This window comes from Rattus norvegicus, chromosome X (assembly GCF_036323735.1).
Source record: "Rattus norvegicus strain BN/NHsdMcwi chromosome X, GRCr8, whole genome shotgun sequence".
Lineage (NCBI taxonomy): Eukaryota > Metazoa > Chordata > Mammalia > Rodentia > Muridae > Rattus > Rattus norvegicus.
In genome coordinates, this window is record NC_086039.1 from 4,853,904 (window position 1) to 4,868,374 (window position 14,471).

At 39.4% G+C, this 14,471-nt stretch overlaps 1 protein-coding gene across 2 annotated transcripts in view; it reads left to right on the plus strand.

The window, feature by feature from the left end:
* Nucleotides 1-14,471, plus strand: part of Slc9a7 (solute carrier family 9 member A7) — a 181,025-nt gene that overhangs the window by 86,326 nt on the left and 80,228 nt on the right. For both annotated transcript variants that reach the window (XM_006256637.4, NM_001401002.1), the window contains exons 4-5: nucleotides 7,346-7,422; nucleotides 10,050-10,162. In XM_006256637.4, coding sequence (XP_006256699.1) covers nucleotides 7,346-7,422; nucleotides 10,050-10,162 — 190 coding nt within the window. The remainder of the gene's footprint in view (nucleotides 1-7,345; nucleotides 7,423-10,049; nucleotides 10,163-14,471) is intronic.

Sequence of the window (14,471 nt, forward strand, 5' to 3'; positions counted from 1 at the left end):
AGATCTCCCATGCTCATGGATTGGCGGGATTAATATAGTAAAAATGGCCATTTTACCAAAAGCGATATACAGATTCAATGCAATCCCCATCAAAATACCAATCCAATTCTTCAAAGAGTTAGACAGAACAATTTGCAAATTCATCTGGAATAACAAAAAACCCAGGATAGCTAAAACTATCCTCAACAATAAAAGGACTTCAGGGGGAATCACTATCCCTGAACTCAAGCAGTATTACAGAGCAATAGTGATAAAAACTGCATGGTATTGGTACAGAGACAGACAGATAGACCAATGGAATAGAATTGAAGACCCTGAAATGAACCCACACACCTATGGTCACTTGATTTTTGCAAAGGAGCCAAAACCATCCAATGGAAAAAAGATAGCATTTTCAGCAAATGGTGCTGGTTCAACTGGAGGTCAACATGTAGAAGAATGCAGATCGATCCATCCTTATCACCCTGTACAAAGCTTAAGTCCAAGTGGATCAAGGACCTCCACATCAAACCAGACACACTCAAACTAATACAAGAAAAACTAGGGAAGCATCTGGAACACATGGGCACTGGAAAAAATTTCCTGAACAAAACACCAATGGCTTATGCTCTAAGATCAAGAATCGACAAATGGGATCTCATAAAACTGCAAAGCTTCTGTAAGGCAAAGGACACTGTGGTTAGGACAAAACGGCAACTAACAGATTGGGAAAAGATCTTTACCAATCCTACAACAGATAGAGGCCTTATATCCAAAATATACAAAGAACTCAAGAAGTTAGACCACAAGGAGACAAATAACCCTATTCAAAAATGGGGTTCAGTGCTAAACAAAGAATTCACAGCTGAGGAATGCCGAATGGCTGAGAAACACCTAAAGAAATGTTCAACATCTTTAGTCATAAGGGAAATGCAAATCAAAACAACCCTGAGATTTCACCTCACACCAGTGAGAATGGCTAAGATCAAAAACTCAGGTGACAGCAGATGCTGAGGAGGATGCAGAGAAAGAGGAACACTCCTCCATTGTTGGTGGGATTGCAGACTGGTACAACCATTCTGGAAATCAGTCTGGAGGTTCCTCAGAAAATTGGACATTGAACTGCCTGAGGATCCAGCTATACCTCTCTTGGGCATATACCCAAAAGATGCCCCAACATATAAAAAAGACACGTGCTCCACTATGTTCATCGCAGCCTTATTTATAATAGCCAGAAGCTGGAAAGAACCCAGATGCCCTTCAACAGAGGAATGGATACAGAAAATGTGGTACATCTACACAATGGAATATTACTCAGCTATCAAAAACAACGAGTTTATGAAATTCATAGGCAAATGGTTGAAACTGGAAAATATCATCCTGAGTGAGGTAACCCAATCACAGAAAAACACACATGGTATGCACTCACTGATAAGTGGCTATTAGCCCAAATGCTTGAATTACCCTAGATGCCTAGAACAAATGAAACTCAAATCGGATGATCAAAATGTGAATGCTTCACTCCTTCTCTAAAAGGGGAACAAGAATACCCTTGGCATGGAATAGAGAGGCAAAGATTAAAACAGAGACTGAAGGTATACCCATTCAGAGCCTGCCCCACATGTGGCCCATACACATACAGCCATCCAATTAAACAAGATGGATGAAGCAAAGAAGTGCAGACCGACAGGAGCCGGATGTAGTTCGCTCCTGAGAGACACAGCCAGAATACAGCAAATACAGAGGTGAATGCCAGCAGCAAACCACTGAACTGAGAATAGGACCCCCGTTGAAGGAATCAGAGAAAGAACTGGAAGAGCTTGAAGGGGCTCAAGACCCCATAGGTACAACAATGCCAAGCAACCAGAGCTTCCAGGGACTAAGCCACTACCTAAAGACTATACATGGACTGACCCTGGACTCTGACCTCATAGGTAGCAATGAATATCCTAGTAAGAGCACCAGTGGAAGGGGAAGCCCTGGGTCCTGCTAGACTGAACCCCCAGTGAACTAGACTGTTGGGGGGAGGGCGGCAATGGGGGGAGGGTTGGGAGGGGAACACCCATAAGGAAGGGGAGAGGGATGTTTGCCCGGACACCAAAGAATTATTATTAAGTATTAAATAAATTTAAAAAAAAACAAAAAAAAAACAAAAAAAAAAGAGAAGGACTGAAGCATCTGCACTTCGGTTGTCCTTTTTCTTGAGCTTCATGTGGTCTGTGGATTGTATCTTGGGTAATTTCAGCTTTTTGGCTGATATCCACTTATCAGTGAGTGCATACCACGTGTGGTTTTTCTGTGATTGGGTTACCTCACTCAGGATGATATTTCCTACTTTCATCCATTTGCCTATGAATTTCATGAAGTCATTGTTTTTGATAGCTGAGTAGTACTCCATTGTGAAGATGTACCACATTTTCTGTATCCATTCCTCTGTTGAACGGCATCTGGGTCCTTTCCAGCTTCTGGCTAGAGCATCTTTTGGGTCTCTATGCCCAGGAGAGAGATAGCTGGGTCCTCAGGTGGTGAAATGTCCAATTTTCTGAGGAACCTCCAGACTGATTTCCAGGGTGGTTGTACTAGTTTGCAATCCCACTACCAATGGAGGAATGTTCCTTTTTTTAAAAAAACAATTTAGCTCAATTTTAATGATTCCTAAGTATTTTGACCAGGTACCTAGTTTTAAGGTAGGAACATTGACAGTGTTCTTTCAAATAACCACACTTTTAATCATGAAGGATGTAACCAGTTTCTGACATGAGTCTATTTTCTACCCTGCTTATGCACATATGCCCATTAATAAATGGAATGTTGTCTGTGACATTTATTGGTTTGTGAGTGTTTTCTGGAAAAACTGCAGTATTTGTGAAGACCAAAGTTCCATGCTCGCATTGCATGCATCCAAATATTAATGCACAGAGGCACAGAAGTAGAGCAACAAGAGAGCATATGGAAATACTAGCATACCCCATTCTCCTTTTTATTGCTTGTTTAGTGCATACTTAAAAACCAACTAAAAATCTGAATTCAATGTCAACTGCCAAAGAAAGTAACAGCAGGACACTTAGGAGTTAAATGAAATTGTTAGGCACTAGCTGGCGCAACAATAGATATTTTTCATGCATATGACCACCTTTGTATCTAAAGCTTCTCAAACAGGGTCTCCAAATTGTCACACCCAACATGTTTTAGAATGAGATATATACCAAGAATAACCGTGTTTTCTTTGGGGATTTAAGGACTCAAGACATTCTGAGTTTGAATTGAGATATTTGGAAGTGAGGTGCTTGCACTGAGCGACTGTGTATGCTACATCTTCTGCTGCTTGGTTTCGGTGACACCTTACTATCCTTTATTTCACCATCCAGCAAAATGGCTAGGGTATAAACAGGAAAGCATGCCACCTAGTCAGGGTTTCAAACGAGTGATTTTTATTCCTTTGCTCTGAAAAGTTGTGTGTGTGGAGAACGTAACCAAGGAAAGTAACTAGACCAATGGGGCTTTGAGACCTTAAATTTTAAAAGCAGAAACAAACCAGGTACCCACCAGTTTGCTCAGACATAGCAGACTTGGTGGTTCTATATTAAAAGGCTGTTAAACAGGGAGATGGCATTCATCTACCACCCTTGGTAAGTAGAGGGCAGTATAAACACTTCATACCCCAAACTATTGGCAGCAGTTTCAATGCAGTCAAAGTAAATGTGGAATGGAGATGTTCTTAACATGGTTAGAACTTAAGTCTACCACGCTAAAATCATGATTACATTTTGAAAGAAAATTCACAAAAACCAAACAGCGACTTTTGAGATCTTTTTCATTTGAAGGTAATCTTAATGCTATTAAATTCACAAATATGTTATTTTTTATTACCCAATCCTAATAATCTAAAACACACATTGCAAACATACAAGTATCTATTCTCTCCACATGTCAGCGCCCATTCATCACATTTTTGGAAATGAGGAGAATAGATTTCCCCTTAAACTGCAAGTCAGTAGGTGTTTCTTTACAGTTAACTTTAGCAAAATTCATACAAAATAGTAATTAACAATGGTCTTCTTTACTTGTTAACTCACCTTCAAAACTGCATTTTGTTAAAGTTTCTGTACTAAAATGTAGAAAAACTAAACTGCACAAATATTGAAAAGTTAAAAATTCCTTAATTTTTTTTCCTGGTACCACTACCACAATTTACTGGGCAAAATTTCTGACGTAATGAAAAGAAAAAGAAAATGAAAAAGCTACAACAGATAAGACCTCAGGGGTGTACATCTAATCTCCACTACACTGCATTAGTCAATGACTGCACTTTTGCAAACTGTGGCTATGACAGTCCTGAACAAGAAGGGCTTCCTCTTTGAGCTGCAGTAACCTTTCTGACTATGGATCATCGTTCCTTCTGTGGCAGATTTTTACAGTTCCTCTAATGCATTTGGACCGACTGTCTCAAAGTAACCTGCAGCTTTCCTGACAACTCCTCACTCTCTTTCCTGCTAAGAACTGTAGCCGTTTGTTTCTGTTTTAGTTTAAAACCTTCTGCTACCATAGCCACCATTTCCACCTCCAGATCCATAGCCACGACCATAGAGACTGCCTAAGCTTCTTCCACCAAAATGCCCCCCTTCATGGGTCTATAATTAGATTGTTGCTGTCCACTATAATTTCCAAAGTCGTTATAGTTCCCACCACCACCATAGTTACCTCCACCACAATTTTCTCCTTCATTGTAACTATCATAACCTCTTCTTCCACCACCATATTCACCACCTTGGTTTCCATATCCTGGTCCACCACCTTCATAACCTCCTCTACTACTGTAACCAGGACCACCACCATAGTTGCTACCATCACCCCAAATCCATCACCATCTCCATAATTGCCTCTGCTGCCACCACCTCCACCACTATAGCCTCCTCTTCCACCAAAGTTTCCTCTGCTACCACCAAGGTTTCCTCCACATCCCATAAAGTTGCCAGATCCACCTCTATGACCTCTCTGTTACCCAGCAGACTGTGTCTCTTGTTTAGAAAGGGCCTTTCTCACTTCACAATTGTGCCCATTGGTAGTGTGCTATTTCTGAACAACAATTTTATCAACTGTGTCATGATCATCAAAAGTTACAAAAGCAAATCCTCTCTTTTTCCCCACCCTGCCTGACTTCCATAGCTACTATGGTTACAATCTTGCTATACCTTTCAAAGTAGTCTCTCAGATTATATTCTTCCATATCCTCTTTAAAACTACCAACAGAAAATCTCTTCACCATTAAATGGGTCCCAGGCTTTACAGAATCCTCTCTAGCATCCACCTCTTTAACACAAGGGTAGGTCACAAAACCAAAGCCTCGGGAATGTTCTGTTTGAGGATCTCTCATTACCACACAGTTTGTAAGTATGCTCCATTTCTCAAAATGTTCTCTTAAGCTATCATCTGTGGTTTCAAAGCTCAGACCAACAACAAATAGCTTCCTCAGCTGCTCTGGTTCCTTTGGATCGTGGCTCTCCTCTCCCCAGGGCAGCGACAGCCGGAGTCAGGCTGGGGGCAGCCGGGTGGCGGTTTTACCTCCATTTTGGGACTGGACTGTCGTCTTCCAACTCCAGTTCAATATCAGGAATGTTCCTCTTTCTCGACATCCTCACCAGCATCTGTTGTCACGTGAGTTTTGATCTTAGCCATTCTGATTGGTGGATTCTCAGGGTTGTTTTAATTTGCATTTCGCTGATGACTAAAGATGTTGATCATTTCTTTAGGTGTTTCTCAGCCATTTGATATTCTTCAGCTGTGAATTCTTTGTTTACCTCTGTACTCCACTTTTTAATAGGATTATTTGGCTCTCTGGAGTCTAACTTCTTGAGTTCTTTGTATATTTTGGATATTAGCCCTCTGTCAGATGTAGGATTATTAAAGATCTTTTCCCAATCTGTTGGTTCCGTTAGTGTTCCCTCATATAAGCCCTTAATGGAAGTTTAAAAAAATAATTATACCTTTTTTATTTTGTGTGCCTGTGTATGTGAATGCATACATTTCAGGATGTACAAGAAGTCAGAAGACAACTGGAGCAGGACAGGGTGGGGCCAATTCTCTCTTCTTGCAGTGCAGGTCTTAGAGATGGAAGTCAGGTCATCAGGATTGGTGGCAAGTGCCATAAATAACCTACTAAATCATCTTATCAGCTTCTAAATGAAGGTTTTATTGGAATTGCAGTTGTTAGTATTTTTGAAATCTGACACCCCCCAAATATTGCTATATAAATAGAGTAGCATTAAAAAAGACTCAAGACAGAATCAAATATAATATGTTCATTATCTGTTCAGGCAACACCTTCATTTGGTGACTGTTGGCATGACATGCCCTAAAAAGTCTTCTGAGTAGTAAATGTTCTTTTGACATCTGATTCTCCAAGGAACAAACATTGTGGAAAGATGACAGGGTATTGGACTGTCTGAGGTACAGGGTAAAGGACAACTACAGCCCTTTGCTTATATAGCCCACTGCTGGCTGTGACTGCTTTTCCTGATGTTGCTTAGTTGGCATACCGTATCTTTGCTATCTTTAAAAATGATGGCTAAGGTTTGGATGGTTCTTGTTTAATTAGGGTGTTTGGAGGATTTTATTTGTCTATTTTTATTAAGAAGTTCTGAATTTTAAATAGGAATTATTTTGAGTGTAACCATTCCACTATCAGAAGACCCCAGTGGACCTGATGACGTGTAAGATGTGAATGTATGTACACATGTATTTGTTGTGTTCATTTCGAAGGTCACTTTTGAATATGCAGACCCATCAAAGGAACATTACATTCTCCCTCTGAATGATCTCTACATCCTAACATTGGTTCTATCTTTTTTACTATACAAGCATGAACTTTTTGAACTCACTACCATTCTCACTTTTTCATTCCCATCTCTATTGTCCATCTTTTTCAGGCTCCAAAGAGTAAAACAGATGATATAAGGAGATATAATGAGATATCTTACGTTCTATAAGTATTTATTTAGGCATCTGTTTTCCATTATCAAATTAAATAGAATTCTTCTCAGAAGATACTTTCCCATTTATTTGTTTCAGACTTATACCTCTAATGATCTTCTAAGGTTTCACTAGAACTAGCAGGATCATGGAATAAGCTGATCTTTGTCCAGGCTCAAAAAAAATAGTCTACTTAGATACATGTATGCATATACATACACTTAATACAGCTTGATATCAGCCACAATTGTTTTATCTGAAGTTACTAGATGTACAAGCAGTGTAGAATTCCAGGTTTTAGAGACTTTTAATGTGAGGTTTTGGTTTGTATGTTTGATTTTTTTTTGGCTTGCTGTTAAGAATTACTATAATCCCTAATTTGTTTTGTTTCATTCAGAGACACTTTTTCAGAAATCTTGGGTCAATTCTGGCCTATGCCTTTTTGGGAACTGCAGTTTCCTGTTTCATTATTGGGTAAGTAATTCTTTGTTGCATAACCAGTCTAACAAACTACCCAGAGGAGTGAGATTCATCAGCATTGGTACAAAGCAGTATCTTAATGCTGTGTGAGTATGGCAGTTCGGATAGAGAGTTATCCTGTCCAGTATGGTACTTGTTAGCTACATGTGGGCATTAAATTTAAACTAAGAATAATTAAAATGAACTAAAATTACTAGATCATAATTTCTTATAGCATTGCCTGATAAAAGGAACCTGGTGTCTCTTACTCTAGGGCTGGAATAGGAACTTTCCATGAAGATTGATCATCTTTTTATACCAAAGAGTAAGCAAATCCTCAAAAGACAGCAATAAAGCTACAAGGCATGCCACAGGAACCCAAAAGCCAACCTGGAAATTTTCACTATAGTCAGAGTCCATCAGTGGCTGAAACACAACAAAATTAATAGCTTTGTATTACATTATCATATAGAGTATAAAATAAATATCCCTGAGTCTATAGATAGAGAAAATACATGATTTGATGAAGAAACAAATGAGAAGAGGCACATTTCATATGCCAAATTGTACATAAATGTTATGGATATATCCCCTTCAAGGAGGTAGAACTTAGTCCTACCAACTCCAGATCTTCATTTCAGCCTAGATTTGAGTGTGGGCTGTATGTTGTAGCTTCTTGTAAAGAATATGATACAGAAAGTATGGAAAGAAGAGAGTAGCTTACAAGGTAAGGACATGGAAGACATTGCAAATTGTGTTGTTATTATCTATCCTTGAGATTCGTGGTGAGAAGGACACTATTCCTCCCTGTTTATCTACCCCAAATACATCACCACCACTGTTTGGAGAAAAAGTCAGACAAAAAGCACTCTACAAACTTTCTGACCAGCATTGCTTAAAATTGCCAAGGTCATCAGAAACAAGCAGTGGCTGAGAAACTTTCAGAACCAAAACTTTCAGAGACCAGGAAATTTGATGACTAAATGTCATATAGGAATTTAGATGGGATCTTGCAGCAGAAAGGTGATATTAGGCTTTAAAAATGCACTAACAAATCTGAATGTAGGAAGAATTTTTAAAAATTAGTTGGAAAGCTGGAGATAAAGGCAAGGATCTGCTATTCTGGTAACAGATCACTTAAGAACACCAGGTTCCCCAGCATACATTGATGATGTATGAGGCTTCCAGAGGGAAATCTACAACTTAGATCAAGGATTTAGTAAAAAGAAATGGAGAAGGAAGTCTGCTTTCAGAAACTATTTGAAATGTATGAACATGCAAGACACCTTTGATAAGCAGCCAGTAGGATCTGTTCTGCAGAGCTGCCATGGACTGAAATTGAACTGATTGGAGCAGTACCTGGCACACATTAAGAAAACATTAAATTCTTCTCATAGTTCCTCTCATAAGGATTCCATTCTGCGCTGCAAACACTTCTTTCACCCCTAGCCTAGCCATTCCACTATTCTAGTCAGCAAAGACATAAAGGTAGACCGTGACAGGTTCTTTATCTTCACAAACCTCAATGAATGGTTGGCTATAGTATACAGTATTAACAGTGTATTCTATGTTATTTTTATTCTTTTAACCCTTACAGCTGCTGTTGTTGCTGATGCACGCATGCATCATGCACACAGATACATACACACACGTATAATACATGGTAGAATATTTTTCAACACTTATTGCTGTTTCTAGTTGTAATCTGTCACATAGAAAGTTTGCTCCAACCAAGCTGAAATATTGAACATGGATTCTGCCCAATATAAGGATAGCTACAGTTAGCATGCCTCACTAAAACAGAGCAAAAGGCCACATATATCAGTGGGGACACTGGTCATCTACTAGGATATTTCAAGAGGGTTCTATCTCTACCTTCTTTGCACTACTTTTTGATGGAGATATCAGTAATATCATTCTCTTCAGCTTCACTTGGTCACCTAATTTCTATGACTCAAGATAAACTTTCTTATATTTCTACATTTATCGTGATTTGTTATACATTATTTCAGGCTCTATCTTCAATTTTTCTCTATCACCTAGTTGCTTAAGATCTTTAACTTTATGACTCATCAAAGATCATACTTCACAGTTGCTACAGTTGATAATATGAACAACTTTTAAGAAACATTTTAAGAAATATTCCGGGGTTGGGAATGTAAGTCAGTTGGTGTAGTTTACCTAACATGCACAAAGTCTTGGGTGGTGGTCGTGGTGGTTTACACCTGTAATTCCAGCACTTGACATGCAGAGGTAAGAGAAGCAGGAGTTCAGGGACATTCTTGAGTGGATTAGAAGTTGAGGGTCATACTCTGCTACTTGGTAAGTCAAGACCCAACTAGTCAACATGTGACTCTATCTCAGCCCCCACCTCCATGCACACACAAAAATCAACAATACCAAAAGAAATATTCAGATGCTTCTGTAAGATAATAATAAGCTACAAACCAGTCCTTGGTGCCAAAGTCCTATTTACCTAGGTTCCTGGTAGGTGTCCAAACATGAAAGCAGCCTATTTTCCTGAATCTCCCTTAAAGTACAATGTTCTAATACTATGTTCTAATACTAATACAATGCTCTAGTACTCTGTTTATACATGTGCAAGATTTTTTCCCTGACACTGTTTACCTACCATCTTACAGAAACCTTATGTATGGAGTGGTAAAACTCATGAAGATTGTGGGCCAGCTCTCTGATAAATTTTACTACACAGATTGTCTCTTCTTTGGAGCAATTATTTCTGCCACTGACCCAGGTAATTGGACATTCGGTTTGATCATTATGTTACTATAATATGTAAATCTTATTAGTTTCACAAGAGTCATTGACTTTTGTTTCAGTAGAAAGACTGTGGCATTAACAGATAATGCAGGAATGCAATAGTAGTTAGATCTAAAAGACTTAGGCTTCTAAGAGAGGCATATGTTTACCTTCTCTGGTGGTTTGAATAAGATGTCCCCTATAGTCTCAGACACTTGAATATGTAGTTCCCACTTGGTGGTACTGTTTGGAAAATCCTAGGAGATGTGGCCTTGTTTGAGGAAGTACATCACTGAACGTAGGTTTAAAATGGGAGCTTTCAGTTTGTTCTAGCCATTATACTTTGTATTTGCTACCTTTGGGGGAAGCTATAATGGTGATGGACTCTTATCATTCTGGAACCTTAAGCCCTAGTAAATCTTTCCTTCTATACATTGCTCTGGTTCTTTGTTTATTATAGCCATTGAAAAGAAGCTGTATCTCCTTACTGTTTTATTGTGGGGCGGGGGGATAGCATACACTGTAGCATCTTAATTTCTTTTTTTTTTGTTGTTGTATTTTTTATTATTTTTTATTTTCCCATCTTTATTAAATTGAGTATTTCTTTTTTTAATTAACTTGAGTATTTCTTTATTTTATTTTTTTATTAACTTGAGTATTTCCTATTTACATTTCGATTGTTATTCCCTTTCCCAGTTTCTGGGCAAACATCCCCCTATCCCCTCCCCCTCCCCTTCCTTATGTGTGTTCCCCTCCCCACCCTCCCCCCATTGCCGCCCTCCCCCCAACAATCATGTTCACTGGGGGTTCAGTCTTAGCAGGACCAAGGGCTTCCACTTCCACTGGTGCTCTTACTAGGATATTCATTGCTACCTATGAGGTCAGAGTCCAGGGTCAGTCCATGTGTAGTCCTTAGGTAGTGGCTTAGTCCCTGGAAGCTCTGGTTGCTTGACATTGTTGTTCATAAGGGGTCACGAGCCCCTTCAAGCTCTTCCAGTTTTTTTCTCTGATTCCTTCAACGGGGGTCCTGTTCTCAGTTCAGTGGTTACTGCTGGCATTCGCCTCTGTATTTGCTGTATTCTGGCTGTGTCTCTCAGGAGAGATCTATATCCAGCTCCTGTCGGCCTGAACTTCTTTGCTTCATCAATCTTGTCTAATTGGGTGGCTGTATATGTATGGGCCACATATGGGGCAGGCTCTGAATGGGTGTTCCTTCTGTCTCTGTTTCTTTTTTTTTAACATTTATTTTATTTTATTTTATTTTATTTTTTAACTTGAGTATTTCTGATTTACATTTCGAGTGTTATTCCCTTTCCCGGTTTATGGGCCAACATCCCTCTAATCCCTCCCCCTCCCCTTCTTTATGGGTGTTCCCCTCCCATTCCTCCCCTCATTGCCGCCCTCCCCCTAACAATCACGTTCAGTCTTAGCAGGACCCAGGGCTTCCCCTTACACTGATGATCTTACTAGGATATTCAATGCTACCTATGAGGTCAGAGTCCAGGGTCAGTCCATGTATAGTCTTTAGGTAGTGGCTTAGTCCCTGGAAGCTCTGGTTGCTTGGCATTGTTGTTCATATGGGGTCTCGAGCCCCTTCAAGCTCTTCCAGTTCTTTCTCTGATTCCTTCAACGGGGGTCCTATTCTCAGTTCAGTGGTTTGCTGCTGGCATTCGCCTCTGTATTTGTTGTATTCTGGCTGTGTCTGTCAGGAGAGATCTACATCCGGTTCCTGTCTGCCTGTACTTCTTTGCTTCATCCATCTTGTTTCATTGGGTGGCTGTATATGTATGGGCCACATGTGGGGCAGGCTCTGAATGGGTGTTCCTTCTGTCTCTGTTTTAATCTTTGCCTCTCTATTCCCTGCCAAGGGTATTCTTGTTCCCCTTTTAAAGAAGGAGTGAAGCATTCACATTTTGATCATCCGTCTTGAGTTTCATGTGTTCTAGGCATCTAGGGTAATTCAAGCATTTGGGCTAATAGCCACTTATCAATGAGTGCATACCATGTGTGTTTTTCTGTGATTGGGTTACCTCACTCAGGATGATATTTTCCAGTTCCAACCATTTGTCTATGAATTTCATAAAGTCATTGTTTTTGATAGCTGAATAATATTCCATTGTGTACATGTACCACATTTTCTGTATCCATTCCTCTGTTGAAGGGCATCTGGGTTCTTTCCAGCTTCTGGCTATTATAAATAAGGCTGCTATGAACATAGTGGAGCACGTGTCTTTTTTATATGTTGGGGCATCTTGTGGGTATATGCCCAAGAGAGGTATAGCTGGATCCTCAGGTAGTTTAATGTCCAATTTTCTGAGGAACCACCAGACTGATTTCCAGAATGGTTTTACCAGTCTGCAATACCACCAACAATGGAGGAGTGTTCCTCTTTCTCCACATCGTCGCCAGCATTTGTTGTCACCTGAGTTTTTGATCTTAGCCATTCTCACTGGTGTGAGGTGAAATCTCAGGGTTGTTTTGATTTGCATTTCCCTTATGACTAAAGATGTTGAACATTTCTTTAGGTGTTTCTCAGCCATTCGGCATTCCTCAGCTGTGAATTCTTTTTTTAGTTCTGAACCCCATTTTTTAATAGGGTTATTTGTCTCCCTGCGGTCTAACTTCTTGTGTTCTTTGTATATTTTGGAAATAAGCCCTCTATCTGTTGTAGGATTGGTAAAGATCTTTTCCCAATCTGTTGGTTGCAGTTTTGTCCTAACCACCATGTCCTTTGCCTTACAGAAGCTTTGCAGTTTTATGAGATCCCATTTGTCAATTCTTGATTTTAGAACATAAGCCATTGGTGTTTTGTTCAGGAAATTTTTTCCAGTGCCCATGTGTTCAAGATGCTGCCCTAGTTTTTCTCCTATTAGTTTGAGTGTATCTGGTTTGATGTGGAGGTCCTTGATCCACTTGGACTTAAGCTTTGTACAGGGTGATAAGCATGGATCGATCTGCATTCTTCTACATGTTGACCTCAAGTTGAACCAGCACCATTTGCGGAAAATGCTATCTTTTTTTCCATTGAATGGTTTTGCTCCTTTGTCAAAGATCAGGTGCCCATAGGTGTGTGGATTCATTTCTGGGTCTTCAATTCTGTTCCATTGGTCTATCTGTCTGTCTCTGTACCAATACCATGCAGTTTTTATCACTATTGCTCTGTAATACTGCTTGAGTTCAGGGATAGTGATTCCCCCTGGAGTCCTTTTATTGTTGAGGATAGTTTTAGCTATCCTGGGTTTTTTGTTATTCCAGATGAATTTGCAAATTGTGCTGTCTAACTCTTTGAAGAATTGGATTGGTATTTTCATGGCGATTGCATTGAATCTGTAGATCGCTTTTGGTAAAATGGCCATTTTTACTATGTTAATCCTGCCAATCCATGAGCATGGGAGATCTTTCCATCTTCTGAGGTCTTCTTCAATTTCTTTCTTCAGAGTCTTGAAGTTCTTATTGTACAGATCTTTTACATGCTTGGTTAAAGTCACACCGAGGTACTTTATTTTGTTTGGGTCTATTATGAAGGGTGTCGTTTCCCTAATTTCTTTCTTGGCTTGTTTCTCTTTTGTGTAGAGGAAGGCTACTGATTTATTCGAGTTAATTTTATACCCAGCCACTTTGCTGAAGTTGTTTATCAGCTTTAGTAGTTCTCTGGTGGAACTTTTGGTATCACTTAAATATACTATCATATCATCTGCAAATCTGATATTTTGACTTCTTCTTTACCAATCTGTATCCTTTTGATTTCCTTTTGTTGTCTGATTGCTCTGGCTAGAACTTCAAGAACTATATTGAATAAGTAGGGAGAGAGTGGACAGCCTTGTTTAGTCCCTGATTTTAGTGGGATTGCTTCAAGTTCCTCTCCATTTAGTTTAATGTTAGCAACTGGTTTGCTGTATATGGCTTTTACTATGTTTAGGTATGGGCCTTGAATTCCTATTCTTTCCAGGACTTTTATCATGAAGGGGTGTTGAATTTTGTCAAATGCTTTCTCAGCATCTAATGAAATGATCATGTGGTGTTGTTCTTTCAGTTTGTTTATATAATGGATCACGTTGATGGTTTTCCGTATATTAAACCATCCCTGCATGCCTGGGATGAAGCCTACGTGATCATGTTGGATGATTGTTTTGATGTGCTCTTGGATTCGGTTTGCCAGAATTTTATTGAGTATTTTTGCATCGATATTCATAAGGGAAATTGGTCTGAAGTTCTCTTTCTTTGTTGGGTCTTTCTGTGGTTTAGGTATAAGAGTAATTGTGGCTTCATAGAAGGAATTCGGGAGTGATCCATCTGTTTCAATT